Source organism: Episyrphus balteatus, chromosome 4, assembly GCF_945859705.1.
Source record: "Episyrphus balteatus chromosome 4, idEpiBalt1.1, whole genome shotgun sequence".
Lineage (NCBI taxonomy): Eukaryota > Metazoa > Arthropoda > Insecta > Diptera > Syrphidae > Episyrphus > Episyrphus balteatus.
In genome coordinates this window covers 26410347-26423858 of record NC_079137.1, presented here as the reverse complement: position 1 = coordinate 26423858, position 13512 = coordinate 26410347, and the positions used below count along the sequence as shown (strand labels likewise).

At 32.8% G+C, this 13512-nt stretch overlaps 2 protein-coding genes across 2 annotated transcripts in view; both read right to left on the bottom strand.

The window, feature by feature from the left end:
• Positions 1-3433, bottom strand: part of LOC129920149 (uncharacterized) — a 52981-nt gene extending 49548 nt beyond the window's left edge. The window contains exon 1 of the mRNA XM_056001369.1: positions 2941-3433. Within this exon, the coding sequence (XP_055857344.1) occupies positions 2941-3012 (72 nt within the window). The 5' untranslated portion in view covers positions 3013-3433. The remainder of the gene's footprint in view (positions 1-2940) is intronic.
• Positions 3434-7232: 3799 nt separating this feature from the next.
• On the bottom strand, positions 7233-12516 carry LOC129920152 (ATP-binding cassette sub-family F member 1). Its single transcript, XM_056001375.1, has 2 exons — positions 11349-12516; positions 7233-9003 (listed from the first exon to the last, which is right to left on the bottom strand). Exons 1-2 carry the CDS (start codon positions 12382-12384, stop codon positions 7382-7384), a joined length of 2658 nt encoding a protein of 885 aa, XP_055857350.1. The 5' UTR covers positions 12385-12516; the 3' UTR covers positions 7233-7381.
• Positions 12517-13512: the final 996 nt, after the last annotated feature.

Genomic DNA, 13512 nt, shown 5'->3' with positions numbered 1-13512 from the left:
TCCTTGCAGTTTATTGGAACTAATACATCTGAGCAAGAGCAACTATAATCTATAAACAAAGCTAAAAATGTCACAAAAAAAAATAAAACTGAAAATAATAATTCACACATACATAATATGAGAATTTAATGTTAATTGTGACCGTAGAATATTTGTTTCTCTTGTATTTGACATTATTTGGGCTTCTTTAAATAAAACAGTAGTAATTAACTGAATAACTCATTTTGTATTAATTTACGTCTGCCAAAGTTTAGTTCGATCGATTTAAGAAAAATATTCCTACATTTTTCCTAGGTTTCTATAGGCACCGATAATTATACAAAATTGTTTGCAAATATTACACTTATTTTGATCTATAACTATAGTTTTTGAGTAAATACAATTAATGTGTGTGTTAATTTTTTCAGTCCATATTTTTACATTTACTCCGAAGTATAATTTACTTTTGCTCACTCAATCAGTTCTGTATTTTTTGTTGTTTGTATTTACTTTCGATCAAAATTAAAAACGAATTCAATTTACAAACTTGCATGTATGCAGGATTTAGAAAATGTACCTAATTAGTCACAAACTATGTACCTATTTGTTTAGTTAAGAATTAGAGAAATATTTAATCTATAAGCTCTTTCTGGCTTATGAATTGGAAAAGTGCTATATTCGACTTCTTGTAAATGGAAGAAAATTCAATGCATTAGGTGCGTCCCACTAGGAGAGATCTCTGAGAGCTCAGAGATTTTTTAAGTAAAAAAAATCTCAGCTGAGTGCTCACTTTTTTTCGGAGATTTCTCAGTTTTCAGTCAAACGCTTGTTTGACAAAACAAGCGATTGTAGTTGTGGGAAGTTGCAGTTGAAGTGTTGGTGTTGGATTTGAAAAAAATTGGATTAATGTGAGAAACTTGTCCAACAAAATTATTTTGCTCTCTTTCAAAATGACATTTTTTCTTTGTGAGACGCGCCTTTTATGTCTTTTATGAATTGAGAAAAAAAATCAATACACAAGCAACCGAATCCAAGAAATTGGTGTGTACAAAAACATAAAGAAAAGAAGTATTACAAAAAACAATTTACGACAATAATTTTATTTTGTCCGCAAAATATCATACACCATTCTCTATCGAAAGTTCATATGAAATCAAGTATCTAAACTTAATTTTCCAAACAAAACAAAAAACACGAAAATATTATGTTTTAGATGTAAGACATTGGCTAGTATGCATAAATAATACTAGCAATATGAAAAAGTATAAACTAGCTTTGATATGCACAAAATGTCAATAGAAAAGTTCATACTTTACAATTTTTCAAGTAAAAGTATTGATATTGATTTAGAGAAAAAAGAAGAATTTTGAGGAATTGGGGAGGAATATGGTGCCACAATGCGTGTGTGTTGGTTTGAAAGAGAAAAATTAATTTATTAACGTAATAGGTGCCACAGTGCTATTTTAATTTTTAACTTAATACAGTGTAGGTACCAGCGTTATCACTTCCAGAAAAAAGTCGAATAAGATTGGAAAAAATGGATGTATGTAGATTGGGAAAAATCGAAGTAGATATTAAAATATTTTATTTTAACAAAAACGTATATTAAAAAAAAAAAAAATAATTTTATTAAATTTATTTTAATTAAATAAAAACAGTAAGTAAAAACAACTTCAATCAAAACTTTGAATTCTTTCAAACTTCATTATTTTGTGTATAAATATATTTCTATACATTTGTTTTATAACAATTTTAAATCAAAATTTGTTTCTTGAAAAAAAAAAGTTTTGGCCTTTTTTTTTTGTAAAATTGAAGTAGTTGGAACATAGGTTTTTAAAATGAAGTAGATTTCGATATATTGGTGATGGTGAGAAGTAGGAAGTAGATTTTATTTTTTAAAGAAGTAGATCTACTTCAATTGAAGTAAAGTGGTACCACTGGTAGGTACTATACCCTCCAAACCAAAACTCAGTAGTTTGGTTGAAAACACAACCACAAACAAAAAATATTCTGTAATTGTATGTGTTTCTTTATTCACCAACGAATTTCCCCTTCCAAAAAAAAAAAAATAATAAACTTCACTTGCAAGTGGGAGAACAAGAGCTGTTGAGATATGCATAATATCAGTGCTAAGAGTTTTAATTTTATTTTAGTGGAGTTCGAGAGCCAATTCTTTCTTAAAATCAATTTATTAAATGTGAACAATTTCAGGATATCAGCATAAAATAAAAAAAAAGATAACGCCATCATCAGGGAAAGTACATTACAAGCAAATGAATCCAAAAGTACGCCCTTTCGAAGTACATAAATACCAGTACCCAGTTCTTTTATGGCGGGAAATTCACATTTTTTTTCATGGTAGAAAGAGCTAGTTGCTTCACGTATTCTTGAAATAACTGCATTTTTTTCCCGAGAGCCTTTTCAACGTTTATTTCTGTACTTCAACATCAGCTGGGTAAATACAACCTAATGTGAATAAAATATTTTTTAAATCAAATTGCAGATTTCTTTAAATATTTAAAAACATATATTAATTTTGTTCATGTATGTATCAGTGAGGTTGCAAGAGCAATTCTCACAGCTGGACTCTTTATAAGTTTCTCCCTGGTCTGCTTTCAACACAATCTGGCATTTGCAAACAAATTTGTCTCAATAAGTACCTACCTATATGCCTAAACTTCTACATCTTCAAAATGAGTTTTGTTACATAGTACCTACATTTATAATTTATGCCAATGATTATGAAAATGGTCCAAATTATTGCTTAAAAAAAAAAAACAATCAAACCCAGAATAAAGTTTATTACAACTTTACCATTAAACTTATTTTACCTCAAATTCGGTATAGGCAATAATTTACAGTTACATATCTCGTTTGTTTCTCCAAAGGACGCAAAATGCTCTTTAGAACACTTTCATAATCAAGGACACATTAATTCAAGTAAAAAAAAAATAAACCTACCTCCATTTCCTCATCATCGGACAAGTCCACAATAATACAGTTCTCCATAATAACAAACCAATTTTGTTTCATTCACTTTGGCCCAACTTTAAAAAAAATATCTCAGAGTATCTTCATTTCTTTAACTACGAGCGCATTCACACAACAGTTTTCTGTTAATTATAATAACACACTATGGTCTATGAGCTCTATGACTATAGCCATAGACATAGAAAGTCGATCGCGACCACGTCACCGGTTTCGATGAAGAAACAAGAAAAGCGAACACGAATGAAATAGGTAAAGCACATAATTGGTGGATACATTTAAACTTATATGTATACCTATTGTTTTACGTGTGTCTAGTTTCGACTAAGCAGCGAGAATGGAACAATTTAATGAATTGATGAATACAAAATATTTTAGATGAATTTGAATTCAGATAACAAGAACCTTTCACTTATGAACTTTTTCACATACTGCTGTTGCTGTGTGCTGTAGCTCCTGCTGTTTTTTGTATAATTGAAAAATTAAATGAATTCAACTGTGAGAGTGAGACTGACACGAACATAACATTCTGAGATGAACAGTGTTGCCAGTAGTGCAGATTTTCAACCTATTCCCAGACTTTTAAGAACCATAAATCTGCAGTCCAGATTTTATCTGCAACTGAAACTTAACGTCGAATAACTTAACTTAACGACGAATTAAGACATCATTTATTTTGCCAAAACTATCAATTTTTTCTATTATTTAACTTCAGTTTTCAAATCAGCTGGAGTTTGTTCATAACGTTCTATAATTTTCCTTTTTGATTTCTAGATTTCATTTTCTCAAATGCAAATTGTAACAAAAATTCAGTACGATTTTGATTTTATAGAAGAAAAAGCATATAAGAATACAACTATTAAAAAAATTCAACAACTTGATAGAGGAAAAATATTCTCGTAATTAATTCAGCTGATACTGATACCTGTTCGCAATCTTTTAAATTGAGTCTCCCAAATTAAAAAAATCTGCATTGCAGATTTTTCAAAACATTTTCATGGCAGCACTGGATGAGTATACAAAATATACTGACACACACAACTGACAATGACAACTGAACTGACAACACTGAAGAGGGCAGTTGCAGTTACACATAAGTGAAGTGTAGTACATATAAGTGAAGTGTGGACTAACACTGCCATAAAAGTGTTTTGTATATACACAATACACTGTATCTTGTATACCTAACTGTTAAGGCTTTTATATAAATGTTCACAAACACAGCCATTATGAATAGTGTTACCATTTTACTATAGTTTTCTCAATCAATACTTTTTTGTTGTGACGTGTGCTTTGTATATAAAATCTATAGTACTATCATGAAAAAAAAACAGCGCCAAAATAGTAAGCTAGCGGACGAACTAAAAAACTATGTCAAATTTCAAACAGAAATGTATATTTCATCTCCTTACTCCCATTATTGAATTCGATCTAAGCGCCCTCGCGACCACTCAGCTAGCGAACAAACTATAAAATTTCACTTCATGATAGTACTGTAGATTTTATATTCAAAGGACGTGTGTGGTTTGGGGTTTTTATAGTACGGGGTTTAATCTGCTTAGGTGAATTTCAATAGTCCACAAGGTGCAAGGTGATTATTACAAATGATTAGTGATGGGCATGGTATAAAAAGAGAAGGTATGATCATTCGAAAAAACTCAGTATCGAGATCTGTCAAACTTATGGCTACTTAAGGTTTTGACAGCCCAGCCCATTGAAATTGTTGTTGTAAACAAATTTGTCTTGGAAATTGTTGTTGCTTTTGACTTTGCCAAACGTCAAAACCTTATTACCCCATTTTGTAAGGTGGCGGCTCTAATGATCATACCTTGTCTTTTTATACTATGAGTGATGGGTACCTCATACATGAGGCAATACAAATGTCCCATACACCACTCTGAAATGTCCCATCACCTCGAAGCAAAAAAATGTATTACCTCACACCTCACCACAAAAACAAAAAAAATATCTCTTTACTCTTTCGTCTCCAGAAAAAAACTTATTCGTATTTCTCTCTGTCTCTTCTCATGATGATGAGCAGATGAGGAATGAAATTGAGTGTATGAGGAAAAGGAAAATCATGAATGTACCGCGCCACGAAATGTGTGTACATAATGTATGTGTATGAAGAAATGCATGAAGAGTAAAGAGTACCAATGTTTTAAAATGAAAAATAAATAAATGTATGAGGTTTTGTGTTATGGGACATTTGAAGTAGGTAGGTACGTATTTTGAGGGGAGAAAATTAGAAGTAATGAGGAGGAGGACGTGACGTTTGTTTTTTTTTTAAGAAAGAAAACGAGGAGGACATACGACAATGTACTAAAATGAAACCAATAATAAAAATATGAAAAAGAGAAGAATGAAAAGAAAGAAAGGAAAGAAAAGAAATAAAAGAAAGAAACAAAAAGATAAGAAAGAAAAGAAAGAAAAAAAGAAAAAGAAGAATAAGAAAGAGTTGTAAATTGAAGTAGGTTTGTTATTGTTATTGTTATTTTTTTTTTTTTTTATAATTGAAATTGTCCACTAAAATTGGTTTGTCCCATGGGACATTTGAGGTGGGACAAAGTACCACCTCATTTCGAAAAATGAGTACCTCATACAAACTCATTTTAAATTTGTGTCCTACCCATCACTACAAATGATTATCATTTTTATGATTTTTATTCTTAGGTATGACTTTTTTCTTTTCGTGTGACACCTATTTTGCTTTCACTAAGTTCAATAATTTACAAGGCAAAACACAACCGCAATAACACTAGTTTACAAAAAAATAAAAATTTTTTGGACACCAAGTGCCGTTATACTTTTCGTATAGATTTGAGCCCAGAAAACTCGAAAATCTTATCTAAAAAAATATTTATGGATAGGTTTTCAAGATATGATTTTCAAATTTTCTTTTCGTTTTTTGTTCAGCATATTTAGTGTTCGGGCTATATCTTGAGTAATAAACAAATAATCTGAACAGGATAACCGGCACCTGAAAGCTGATTAAATAAGCAACAAACACTGGAATGACTTTTTTGGGTCACTCCAAAAGTGTAAGTGCACTGTATCAAAACACTTAAAAAAATCGATTTTGAAAGTTATCGATAGGAAATTTAATTATCTACAATTATCCTTTTCAAGTTATAGGCGAAAACACAAAAAGTAACAAAAAAAGTAGAAAGTATTGATCGTTACAAAAATTATCATATCTTTATAACTTATCCATAGATTTTGAAGAAAATTATCTTGTTATCTTTTCGAGAAAGTGCACTACGCATAAAAAAAAACTATGATGATTCGCAAGATTTAGATTTTAATGTCAGTAAGAAACTTTTTTTTGGCAAAAATTTCCTTAAAAAAGTCGATTTTTTAAAGTGTTTTGATACAGTGCACTTAAACTTTTGGAGTGACCCAAAAAAGTTATTCCAGTGTTTGTTGCTTATTTAATCAGCTTTCAGGTTTTTCTGTTCAGATTAGTTGTTATTTATTACTCAATATTATTTATAGCCGGAATACTAAGTATACTGGAAAAAAACGACAAGAAACTTTGAAAAATTATATCTCGAAAACGTATCCATCTTAATTTTTTTTAAAAGTGATTTCCGATTTCCTGAGGTTAAAGTACGTAAGAAAAAAATAGTGGGATTGAGTGTCCATTTTGGCTGTAAACCAGTGTAATCAAATTTATAACTCACTTAAATATTTAACTGAATTCTACGATTTCACCAAACCAAACCACTACACTACAAACCACAATGTGTATTTCCAGTTATGCGGAGCTGAATAGAAGAAAATATTCATTTAAGTCGAGATTGTGTTTTTCAGTTAAAAGATGTTTTCAGTTAAGCGAAGTTCAATTATTATTCGAAGTCGTTTGCATGAAAAGTATTGGAAAAAGCTCCGTATTAAATTTCTTGTTGCAGTTAACCGATTTTTTCAGTCAAGCGGAATGCAGTAAAGCGAAGTTGTGTACTACCACTGTACACTTATAGAAGAGAATTGGACGTCAACAGCAGAATGGTGAACAGAATTTTTCAAACTTAAATTTTTAACTGAATTTTTTAGCTTAAAAAAAATTGCCAACTTTTATTAACAAAATTTAACTTTTCCGAAATTGGTAATGGGAGTTACCGTGGAATATACGCCCCTGATTTTAACTCTTCTAATGAAAAGCACCTACAATTTACCACCGAGTCCGATACAAAGATACAGCTTTTCATGACAATAATACAAACTTACATACTTACTTGACTGTTTAAATTGATTATAAAAACATATTTATTTTATATGAATGATTTTTAGCATTAATCAATTTATATTTATTTATTACCAGAATAATAACAATTTTCAATTAAACAGTTCGATCGCTTGAGCCAGTTATGAAAGTAACCACGCGTTTGACTAAAAGCAAATATATGCAACAAAATCATTGAAGTACCGCTGCATTGGCTACCACACTAGGATTATTTACAATTTCTCCCAAACTATCCAGCACCTCTTTACGGTAGTCATCGAATTCTCCATCTATTTCATTTATTGATTGTTCTTCTATAACGTACAATGTGCAACCTGTCTCTCGAATTAAACGTTCATCGTGGGAAACTATTATTACGCCTCCTTCGTATTCGTTAATTGCCTCTGCTAATGCATCTATGGATTCTATATCTAAGTTATTTGTCGGTTCATCAAGGATAAGAACATCTGGTCCACTGAGACATAATTCAGCTAAAGCTACGCGAGCCTTTTGACCACCCGATAGATCTTTCATTTTGATTATGTGTGCATGACTTACTAAACCAAATGACCCAAGCGCTTTTCTTGCTTTCTCATGAGGCAGATTAAAAAGTCGCTGTAAGTATTCAGCGGCCGTTTCTTCAGCTGTTAAATGTTCCCCAGAATGTTGATCAAAACGTCCAACGCGAAGACGATGATTTTTTCGTTGTTCGCCTTCTTGTGGTTCCAGTTCACCAAGCAATAACTTTAAGAATGTGGACTTTCCAACACCATTGGGGCCTACAATCGCTACACGGCTCGTTAAATCAATACCGAAATCAGCTTTAATGAACAATGGCTTTTGTCCGGGATAACTGAAAGTAACATTGTGTAACCCAAGAATAGGAGGTTGTAGCTGTGATGGCTCTGGAAAACGGAATTTTACAATATATTCCTTAGGTCTAGCTAACAATTCCTGCGGCCCCTCGTCTTCATCTGCGTTTTTAGAATTCTTGCTCTTATTTTTTTCTTGCTTGCGTGTCAATGTTTCCTTTTGTTTCTTTTCAGCAGATTTTTTCGATTGTCCATGTGCTTTGAGCTCTTTAATGCGTTTTTCCTGTTTCTCATACTCCTTAATCATTTCACGACGTTTTTGAACGTACATTTTTTTAAACATGGAATAGTTTCCTTTGTAGTAGTGTAATTTCTTCTGGTCTAAGTGAATAATTTCATTGCATACATTGTCCAAAAAACTCTGGTCGTGAGAAACGATCAGAAGGGTTTTTTTCCACCCCTGTAAATAATTGTCTAACCAAATCACAGCATTTAGATCCAAATGATTTGTAGGTTCATCTAGCATAAGAAGTGTTGGTTCTAAATATAAGGCACGCGCCAATGACACTCGCATACGCCACCCACCAGAGAAGTTTTTCGTGGCACGGTTTTGCATTTCTTCACTGAATCCCAAACCAGCCAGAATTCGTCGAGCTCTGGCTTCAGCAGAGTATGCCCCAGTCGCTTTCAATTCAGCATAAACATCATTTAGATCTTCTTGAACGGACATGTCACCAGCCTCGATTTTTTCCTCAAGTTCCTTGCACTTGGCTAATAGCTTTTTTCGTTGAACATCAGCTTCGAGAATAGTGTTAATAGCAGTTTTATCATCAGCAACAACTTCTTGCTCACAAAGGAGCACATCGATATTTGGAGGTATTGCAAAGGCACGTGTAGCTATGTGACGAAGAAGTGTTGTTTTTCCATGCCCATTAGGACCAACTAGACCATAGCGCCTGCCATTTGCGATAAGAAGATTGGCATTTACGAATAAATCGTTTCCTGAAATGAAAATCGAGACATATTAGTCATGTTAAATAATTGCAGTGCGTTACTTAACACTCTTAGATAGATAAATTTGCTTATGTCGTTTTCCATTTGTTTTGGAGACTTTTGTTTAAAATTCCCACATTTTTTTCCTGGCAAATGAAAGATGAAATCTTTTTTGTAATCGTGTACAAAATCTTATCATATAAAAAAAAAACTTAAAAAAAAAAAACAACAACAAATGTGAAAAGAGTGTAGAATGTTCATGTATATGTGAATCTTGATAAAAATCGAGATTCAAATTTGTGAATCTCGATTCGATTGATCATCATTTTTTCTTTTGGCAAATAAAAAACACCATTGGATTGCAATTTTCTTTAAAAGGTATGTGTAAAGTTATGCTTCTTCCTATGTTTTTTGTGAATATTTTCCATATAAGAAAAATCTCAAAATAAAAGTGTTCAAAAACCCTGTCGGGAAAAATAAATTTTACTCCTATTTAATCGGCCTGATTACGGAATCCGTTTGTATCAAAAATTTGCTAGGAATCCTGATAGTTTAGAGCCCACAGCAAATTTTATGAGTGGAGTGATAATGATAACTAAAATGTGAGTATGCGGTTTCAAATAATCCGTTCGTAATGGAAAAATTTCTCACAAATTGTCATTACTAACGGATTTTGTGATTGTAGGAATTCATGTTGTTATAAAAAACCTCATGGAATGGAATGTTGAACCAAAAATGTTTCTATACAGGGTGTCCCAGAATGAAATAGGGACACTTTGGGGGATGATTCTTTGATATATTCTAAGAAAAAAATTGTTTTACAGTAACTTTTTATCCGCAAAGTTGATGCCCTTTAGCGATGATTTAAGACATGCCTTTACTCATGTTAATGTTGATTTCTCCATTAATACTTATGACAGTAATGTCTTGATATTAATTTTTAAAGGGTATTCATTTTTTCTTATCCATGATAAAAAACAATAATGAACAAAAAAGTCATTTACAAGTTTGCCAGAAAACTCATAAATTTTATGATATTTAGGAAAACCTGGACCAGGTTAAATCTTTAAAAAATGTGTTTTTTCAAAAATAAGTTAGATTTAAAAAAAAATGTTTGTAGTAAAAAAAAGTGATTAAAAACAAATAAACTTTGCTGCTTCTACCTATGTTTTTTGTTTATGTTTTCTTGTTTAGTAATATATAGTTTCCCGCGATAAATTCAGTTCTGACTTGCAACAGAAGATGCGCTAATTTCAATGTTAAAATCCGCCACAAACGTTTATTAGTTTGATACGTGCTTAAAAAACGTACAATGCATTACCTTACCTTACCAACATTGAAAAAGAAAATTTGTCAAAATACTTTTTTCATCCAGAAATTAGCACTTTTTATACAAAAAAAAACGCAGCCTCGAAGCATAATACAACCCATATGACTGACTTTGACTATCATGAGATTCATCATAATATAATTTATTACATAGGCCTCAACTTCCCTATTTTACCTTTAACCGTTACAGATCATTCTCATTAGATAGAAAAATGATCATTTTGTCAAAATTATTCCGGAGCAAAATTTTTGTATCCTTTTGTGGCGAGAAGGAACACAAAACCTTTAAAAGTGCAAAAATAAATACTAAAAGAGGAGACTCTTTGAAGTGAAGGAAAACAGCATAAGACTCCTGCATTTAGTCATATATGGTTGTTCTGGTCCGAGTTAAGGACTTAGTTTACCTAGGCTCCGCTATAAACATAGAAAACAACATTAGCGCTGAAATCAAACGGAGAATTACTCTTGCCAACCGCTGCTACTTTGGTTTGAGAAGGCAATTGACCAGCAAAGCACTCTTTCGAGCAACTTAACTGACCCTTTATAAGACCCTTATCATCAAAGTCCTGATATATGGTGCAGAAGCATGGACTTTCACGAAGGCGGATTAAAACATTCTGGATAGTTCCGAGAAAAAAGTTCTTTGTGCGATTTTTGGTCCCGTTTGCATTGATAGTGATTGGAGAAGAAGATATAACAACGAACTTCACGGGTTGTACAAGAAAACTAACCTAGCCAAGAGAATAAAAGTGTAGCGCCTGTGATGGCTAGGTCACGTTGAGCGCATGGACATCGACTCCAACCCTGACGGCATAGTAGAGAATTACCTCGTCTGAGGTGGCGCAACCAAGTGGAAGCGGACCTCAATCAACTTGGCGTGCTAAATTGGAAGCAGCGAGCTAAGGATAGAGCTGGCTGGCGAAGCTTATTGGTTGAGGCCCAAATCCACAGCTGATTGTAGCCGCCTTGAGACGCATGGTCGTCCTTAGTAAGTAATTAAGTAAATTTTTCTATAACAAACTTACCCTTAGCTGAAATTGTGAAGTTTTCAATTTTAATATCAACTGCAAACTCTAACTGAGCCATTTGACCTGCCGTTTTTTGTACTTGTGACATTGTAAAATTACTGTCAAGATCAGAGTGTCCTTGGCCACCTTTACGAGTCATCAATTCCATTTGTCGTTCATACTCTTGTTGTTTCTTCTGTTTCTTTTTTTCTTTATGAGTGAGTTTTTTCCCTTTGTTTTCATCGATGTTAAGATCTTTCAGTTCCTGTTCAATAATTTCATCTCCTGGTATTATCTCATCGTCTTGTTCCTGAGGCGGGTGTTCTATTTCAGATACTTCATTCAAATTTTCAGAAGTTTCGTTTGTTTTTTCTTCTATCATTTGATTTGGCTCTTCATCGTCAAGGGTTTCTATAATCTCTTCCATAAGTTCTTCATCATCGAGAGAATCATTTTCAAGAATTTCTGGTTTATTTTTGTTCTTTTTCGAAGACTTTTTGGGGACAGGTTTAGAAGGAATGGCATATTCTTGGTCATCTTCATCGCTTGGAAGATTACTTGCATCTTTACCTAAAGATTCTTCATCATCGCTAAAATCATCTTTCTTTTTCTTCTTTCCTTTTTTTGCAGACTTCTTGGCTGCTGGTTTTGCAACAACAACTCGGTCTTCTTCGTCGCTTGATTGCACTACAGCAGGCTTGCTGTCATCATCTTCACTGAAATCATCTCTCGATTTCTTTCCTTTTTTAGAGGATTTCTTAACTGGCTGTGGTACGTCGACTTCGGGCTGATCATCTGAATCATACGCCTGCTTTCGACCCTTTTTGCTGACAGATGATTTCTTTTGTGATTTTTTTGACTTGCCAACTTCTTTTTCATCATCGTTAATTTCTGTTGCTTTGCTACTGGGTACCGATTCATCACCACTGGAGTCGTCACCACCTCGTCGACCTTTTTTGCCTTTCTTTGTAGATTTGTTTACGACAGGTGCTGGAACATTGAATTCTTCGTCATCCTCAAATCGATCCTTCTTTTTTGATTTCTTTGACGACATTTATTCTACTTTAAAATAAAATACTTAATAACGAGTAGAAATCAAAATTTGACTACTGGTGGAAACGTGTGCAGTTTTTTTTTACGAATCTAGTCTGTCTAGTTAGTGACAGCAGTTTAGAAAATATAGAAAGTGACAGCAGAAGTGCGTTCTTTGATGAAGCCGTTCTTTCATGAAGCTTTTACTTAATCGGAAGACCACATGTGCAAGTTTTTGCAAGGAAGTTCACAACGGGAAAATTCCAGTAACTGGTAGACCAGAATGTGTGTCTGTGGCTTGTGTCTTGTGTCGCTGTCAAAGTTAAAAAGTATGAAATTAGTATATTGGTGCCAGAATACGTAGCTGTGGCTGTGGCAAGGAAATTCGCTGTGGTACAAATCGAGTCGACTTTTACTTCAAGCTACAAGCGGAATGACTTTTGACGTTTCTAATGTGGTTACTCAGTTAAAATTATTTTTTTTTCAAGGCAATTGACATTTTTGTACGCCACATAATTCTGTTCATCTTTTCTACATTTTGAGCGAATTTATTTGACATCTTGTACCACGACGTTTTTCTTTGCTACAAGCGAATTTTCATTCTGTTCAACCAGTAAGTCCGAATTGGGCTTTTAAGCCAAACGTCAGTGTCGAAGAAAAAATAAAAAAAAAAACGGAAAAAAATCTTTTGACATTTCAATTCTGAGGAAAAGTGCCGTGTATTAGGTGTGTTTTTTTGTTTATCTATATTGACACTTGGCATCACGGCACCTGGTGGATAGCGACGAAAACCCGAAAGTAATATAGATTATTTTCCGATTTGCCGCTCAATGTAATTTCCATAAGAAAAAAATAAAAAAGACCTCGAAAAACATTTATGTTACGAATTAATTTTATATGAACGAGTATCAATTTTATGATTGTAAAATTATAATAGGTGTGTTATTTTGTTTATCTATATAGGTAGATTTTGTGCAAAAAAACGACATCGAGATTTTTGAAATCAAAACAATTTACGTGTTAAAAACAACAAAAACTTTATCTGTATAGATTTTTGAAAAATCCAGATAATTATCCAGATTTAAGGCTTGGCCACACCGGAGGGTATGCGGTAGCGGTACGGGTAGAGGTAACGGTACTTGTATGAAAA

What these genes read in the sequence shown, in the direction of transcription:
- LOC129920152 (XM_056001375.1), bottom strand. Translation starts at nt 12,384, where the DNA reads ATGTCGTCAAAGAAATCAAAAAAGAAGGATCGATTTGAGGATGACGAA. An exon ending in CTTCACAATTTCAGCTAAGG is followed by an intron (nt 9,004 to 11,348) that starts GTAAGTTTGTTA and finishes TTTTCATTTCAG; the next exon opens with GAAACGATTTATTCGTAAAT.